This window comes from Oreochromis aureus, linkage group 14 (assembly GCF_013358895.1).
Source record: "Oreochromis aureus strain Israel breed Guangdong linkage group 14, ZZ_aureus, whole genome shotgun sequence".
NCBI classification, from domain to species: domain Eukaryota; kingdom Metazoa; phylum Chordata; class Actinopteri; order Cichliformes; family Cichlidae; genus Oreochromis; species Oreochromis aureus.
The window spans coordinates 1,712,084-1,718,304 of record NC_052955.1 but is presented as its reverse complement, the minus strand read 5'-3'; the positions used below and the strand labels follow the sequence as shown (position 1 = coordinate 1,718,304).

General features: G+C 42.6%; 1 protein-coding gene across 1 annotated transcript in view; it reads left to right on the top strand.

Annotated features, from left to right (window-relative positions):
• Positions 1 to 1,245: 1,245 nt before the first annotated feature.
• LOC116314221 (P2Y purinoceptor 14-like) overlaps positions 1,246 to 6,221 on the top strand; it is a 15,459-nt gene continuing 10,483 nt past the window's right edge. The window contains exons 1-4 of the mRNA XM_031732183.2: positions 1,246 to 1,269; positions 1,570 to 1,695; positions 4,612 to 4,871; positions 5,018 to 6,218. Coding sequence (XP_031588043.2) covers positions 1,576 to 1,695; positions 4,612 to 4,871; positions 5,018 to 5,666 — 1,029 coding nt within the window. The 5' untranslated portion in view covers positions 1,246 to 1,269; positions 1,570 to 1,575 and the 3' untranslated portion in view covers positions 5,667 to 6,218. The remainder of the gene's footprint in view (positions 1,270 to 1,569; positions 1,696 to 4,611; positions 4,872 to 5,017; positions 6,219 to 6,221) is intronic.

Sequence of the window (6,221 nt, the reverse complement as noted above, 5' to 3'; positions counted from 1 at the left end):
CACACACACACACACAACACACACACACACACACACACACACAAACACACACACGTCTCTCGTTTTGAGCTTCTGTCTGTATGTTTAATTAACAGTTTCTGAGTCTGTTTCTTAACTGTGATGTTTGTGTCCATACGTATCAGATCAGCCCAGCAGCAGCTGCCAAATAAGTAATAAAACAGTTAAAGCCATTTAATGTTTCAGCTGAGGTCTTATTGGATCAGACTAGTTACTTTAACTAGCAGAATTAACAACGTCCCACATGAAAGACCGGCGAGAAAAGAAATGCGCACATGCATCGGGGTGACTGCAGAGCAGGTCATCTACTAATGGGAAGGTTGGTAGTTTGATCCCTGGGTCCTCCTCCAGCATGCCAAATATCCTCGGACAAAATCCCAACCCCAAGCTCCCTCCAGCGCATCCACGAATGAGCTCAGTTTACATGCATTCAATTAGTGGTGCAGAAAATGTAGAAGATTGTTAGGTAGGTGTCAAACTCAAGGCCTGCGGGCCACATCCGGCCCGGCGTAGTGTTATAACTGACCCGTGAGATCCTTAGCTGCCTTACCAAACGACAGGCCACTCGTGATCATTCCCACGTCGATGACGTCAGATCAGTCACGCATCTGTTCATGTATTCAACCTTAATTTCAAGTCAGAACGAGCCGTTAGCGATGGCCAAGAGACAAGTTGATTCTGAAAACAGAGCCTTTCAGACCCGGTGGGAGGTTTAGTACATGCTGACTGAAACCTGTGTGTCTTACACGTGGAGCTAACGTGACTCTAATTTAGGAATATAATCTAAGATGGCACTACGACACAAAACATCAGGACAAGTTCAAAAACTCGAATGCAGATCATAAACTCGAGGGCTGAAGAGGAATCTGACGTCACCGCAGGCATTTTTCACCAAAGCAAATTCACCACAGCTGTGAAAGTTTTTTTGTGGCAGAGGAGCTAACCAAGAGCTGCATGACGAACGTGAGTCCAGACAAAAAAGACGGTGTTTGAAATCATTCAGATTCCTACATCACGACTGCTTAGATTTATGGTTATGTTAGAAGAACCTTTAGTTTTGGTCTGTTCAGTAAATGTGTATCGTGTTTGGCCCATGACCTAAGGCGTCCTTTGTGGTTTATCTGACTAATAACGCGGCTCTTTATCGTCACGTCATGCCAACCACATCCGTGGTTATCAGCAGTTCTTCTTTCTGTGTAAGAGGAGAGGGGAAGTAGTGTGGTACACATTAGACATCGAGGAGAGTTGAGGGTGAGTGTGCTCTGTGTGTGTTTGTTGCAGAAAAACATGCTTTTCCATATTTTAATGTTCAGCTGGGTTAGGGTCAGTGCACTGTGTTAATGATCACAAGGTTTCAACATCGTTTTCTTCAATAAGATACTTGAAAGTCAGCTGTCAGCTTTGAATATGCAGCTAATATTAATAGTAATCATTCTCCTCTTTGTCAAAATGATTTATTAAGTATTATATATTTTATAATTATATAATTAATTATATAATATATAATTATAATAAAGAATATTAATGTGGATGATCTCTGTCCAAACCCAGAGAAAGATGAGTGGAATGACCTCATTCAACAACAGCTCTTCGTTGTCCAATGAGACAAAAAGCTGTGATCCAGTCACCACCGTGTCCTATCTCTTCTTCATACCCATCCTTATTTTGGTGTGTCTGGTGAGTTTCAGCGACTCAGATCAGTGTACTGCTCTCAACAACTAATTAAGGTAATTTACATTTTAGAAATTTGTTCAAATTTAAGCAAAAAAGTGTCACAGTCTTAGTCTTAGATCCAAGTGTAACATAAAAGACTTCAGGAACAGCAGGAGCAGAGAGCATGGGCAGGCACAACTGTGTTACAACCAACAATAACCAAAATAGCGTGAGTGCACAGATAGGAAAGGAAATTAAGTCAGACCCTGGTCTTTTAATAGCTGTTTTACCATCAGCTGATTCAGGACTCTCATGTACTGTGGTGAATCGGATGGTTTCTTTGGGAAGCCTCTCACGAAGCCCGATGGTATCCTCCTCTGTCTCAGAAGGCTCTTCACTGTTTAGCTGACTACCGTGTTATTGGCTTACGTGTGAATTTTTTCATGACATACGGGAATAAGAGATCTCGATGGACAGTTCCCCGAGGAGCATCCTTGTTCTCAGGCTTGATGGTGTAAACTGGGAGATGTCCAGCTTGTCTTACCACCATATAAACATCTGACTCCCACTTATCAGCAAGTTTATGTTTCCCTCTGAAGCAGGCAGCACACACTGCTTTTAATTTAACAGCAGTTACACACACGTCGATCCTGTAACTCTGTTCCAGATGTGACTTCAGACATTGCACATATGGTGAATGTGACTTGCAGCCATCGTCTCTGAGGGAAAAAACAAAAGCCAGGTCAACAGGCAATCTGGGTTTATGACCGTACATTAATTCATAAGGTGTGTATCCTGTTACCCATGGACCAATGGTTTCACAAAACTGCCACTGTGATCAAACAACGTCCTATTAAAACGCTCCACATGGTTTCCTCTGGGATGTTAGGGTGTGGTACAAATGTTGTGAACATCCATGATTTTATAGTTTTTTTTATGTCATTATGGAAACATTCAGGAATCCCATAATGTACAATCGAATTATCCCACAGACTTCATGGTGAACAAAGGGGCAGCTCTTTTAGGAAGGGATCACAGGTTTTAACCTTTCTCTCAACATCTGCAGCCATCCTTGGCCAGTAACGACTTGTTCTCACTGGGTCGAGATGCCTAAGTGGCCTATATCATCATGGAGACTCTGGAGGACTCTATCTGGATGTCATTGTGTGTGTGCTGCAGCAGGAAAGTAGGACCCAAATGCAAACTCGTGGTGGGCTCAAACTCAAAGACCTCAAACAGACAAACAGAAACTAAACTGGGAAGTCTAGAAACTGAACTTGAAAGAGAACACACAGGCAAGTATGAGGGATGACGCAACGTCGAACAGGAACATACGCAGACACTAAATGCAGAAGGGGAACAGGGCAAAGAGCAAACACCTGGGAGACAAGGCTGACACTAATTACAAAGACGAGATTGGGAGGAAGCAAAACAGAATACACTGACCTTCAAAAAACAGGAAACTGAGTGGGCACAGAACTAAAACTATACTAAACACAACAGCACCAGAACAAAACCTCAGAACTAGAATACAAAATTGGAAATCAGAACACTAAAAGTCATATACAACGAAGAAATCATAGACAATAATAAAACAGAAAACACTGGGTCACTGACCCAGAACCGTGACACTCAAAAATGTTCTGGAACAACTAGTTGGCAGGTTACAAAACCTCCATCTTGTCGTGTCCGTTGGAATATTTGATTGTGTAGCTCAAGATGACCGAATTCCCTGATTAGCAAGGGAATATCATCTTCCTAACGGTGGGTGAAACCAATGTCCTCAGTCTCAAGCTGAGCTATAATTTCCCTCAAACATGGGTCAGCTCGTTGTTCTGGTCTTAGCTGCTCTACAGGCATGTGAGGAATAACTGGTAAACAATGATCTTCATTCACAAACTCATCTGATACAGCAGCTACAGACGGGGCTAAAGACCGCACCAGGGTGAAAGCACACTCCACCTGTTTTTCACTTGGACTAAAGCTGAGGAGGTGCTTCTCACACTTTTTTGTAAATCCCCAAAAAGTTGATTCTTTTCATCTGGACGTTTTCAGTGGGAGAAACGTCCAGATGAACAGAATCAACTTTTTGGGATTTACTTCAAATTCAAATTCAAATTCAAATTCAAATTTTTATTTGTCACATACACAGTCATACACAGTACGATATGCAGTGAAATGCTTACACAACTGCTCGTGACCTAAGGAAAAAGAAAAGGCTATGAATAAGATAGGAAATAAAAATTAAAAGGGTAAATTTAACTAGGAAGGAATAAAATAAAATATATATATGAATTTGTTGAAAATAAAATAACTGTACAACACAAATTAGAATGAAGGGTAAATTTAGCTGGGAAGGAATAAGATAAAATATATATGAATTAAAGTTTAAAATAAAATAACTGTACAGCAAAATACACAATACACAGTATACTTACCTGGATGATTGAGCATGCATCAAGACGTTTTTGTTTTTTGTTTTTACCTGCAGATCTTCTTAAGTCAATTTGAAGATTTTGATGGTTTGAGACAATAAAGCGCTGCTTAGCATCCTCAGCTGTTTGTCGTTGATGGCCTTGTCTTTGTGTAACTGGAGCAGGGCATCACGTCTCATCTTGTGTCCATGTTACCGCTATGTAACATGCTGTTCACCTAATCTTTTATGGTGACTTTGTAGTCTCAGTCAGTTCATTTAATTCTTATTAAATAAGCAAGATGTTAATTTGGTAATTTAAGATCCCATCAGAGTCAAGCAGAGAGGGTTCAGGGCAGGGCTAACTCCCACACGAGTGGGCAGTGTGCTTCGTGTCCTCCGGCCTAGTCAGAGATGGCACGTTGACCAGCAGATCAAACTCAGTTAGAGATCTTCATTTTTCTGTGGATGAGTGGTGTAAGGGTACCAAACTCTCGTCCTGAGCCTGCTCTCTATCTCCTCTTCAGGTGGGTTTACTTCTCAACAGCTTCACCATGAAGTTTTACTTCTGCCGAGCTCATCATCGGGTATCCAGCAGCCTGACGGTCTACCTGAAGAACCTGACGGCTGCTGACTTCCTGCTCTGTCTCAGCCTGCCCATCCGCATCACCAACTACGCCATCCCGTCCGTCACCATCCATGTGCTCTACTGCAGCATCGGGGCTTCTGCACTCTTCCTCAATATGTACGCCAGCATCCTCTTCATGGGGTACATCGCTGCCAACAGGTAGTAAACCTTTAGTGACATCAGACTGTCGGTCTCGATGGTTCTGTCACCAGAGTAATGGCCATTAACACCAATGCACGTCTTCTGCATCTTACAACAAGCATCACTGTGACCGCTTATTGAAATTCTTTATTGCATTTCTTCAGGTATCTAAAAATTGTTCATCCTTCAGGAACTCACGTCCTACAGACGGTACGAGCCGCCCACATCATCTCCGGGGTCACCTGGGTATTCCTCCTGATCCCTGCGATCGTTTACATCATCCTCTTTATCATCGCCCAGAATCTGACCTCTAACTCCACCCAGTGCGATTTCCAGGTCAGCCTGCTTGATAAAATAGTCCACGTCAGTGCAATCATCATCTTTATGTTGGTCCTTGTATCCCTGGTCTTCTTCTACTACAGCACCTCCCGCAGGGTGTTGCTGGCACAGCAGAGGCAGCTGGCCTCCTCGGGCTCCAGAAAGTTAGTGAAGTCTCGCAGGAACATTTTAGTGCTGGTCAGCATCTTCTGCGTTTGCTTCGTCCCGTATCACCTGGTTCGGCTTCTCTATACTTTTCAGTGGAACTGCTCTGTGGAGAAGATGCTATACAACCTGAAGGAAGCGACGACAATAGTGTCAGTTCTCAACATCTGTCTGGATCCGCTCGTTTACTTTTTCCTTTCTAAGGCTTTTCGGGCCCAGGTGAGGAGGAGGACGCTGTCCAGGAAGAAACGGGTCGACATCCAACAAATGAACAAGGAAAGCGAGAGCAGCGAGGAGCAGCTGAGCAGCAGCAACAAGCCTAACCAGTGAGCTACGAAGAAACATTCAGCCTTTTATAACACGCTCAGATTTGCTATTTGTTTTTAACCTCAAACACTCTTCCACCGACGTGGTGCCAGCGATCAGTGTCTGAAAGACTGATTCAAACTTTTAAAACAACACAAAGGACATTTGAATTGAGCGTTTTTATTTTAAAGGACAAATGACAGGAGATTATGTCCTTATTGCTTTTGCTTTTTATAATATAATACCTGCAGGTTTTCTAAATGTTAGTTTATAGTTTTATTTCATTTTGTTTTGCTCTTAGAAAACATTTAAAGTTTAAAGTCACGTGTGCACTGAATCCTCCCTCCAGTAATCCTGAGCTGCTTCGTCTTCATTCACTTTGAGTTCACACAGCAGCGGCTCTGTGTGTGCTGTGTCTTTTGTCTTAGTTGTATATAAAGATGTTTGTATGTCTGTGGAACATCTGAGTCTGTGCTGTCTTTAACTGTGAAAACAAACAGGAAATAGGTCAGAGTGGAAGTGTGGCCACTCTGTGTGTGTGTGTGTGTGTGTGTGTGTGTGTGTGTGTGTGTGTGTGTG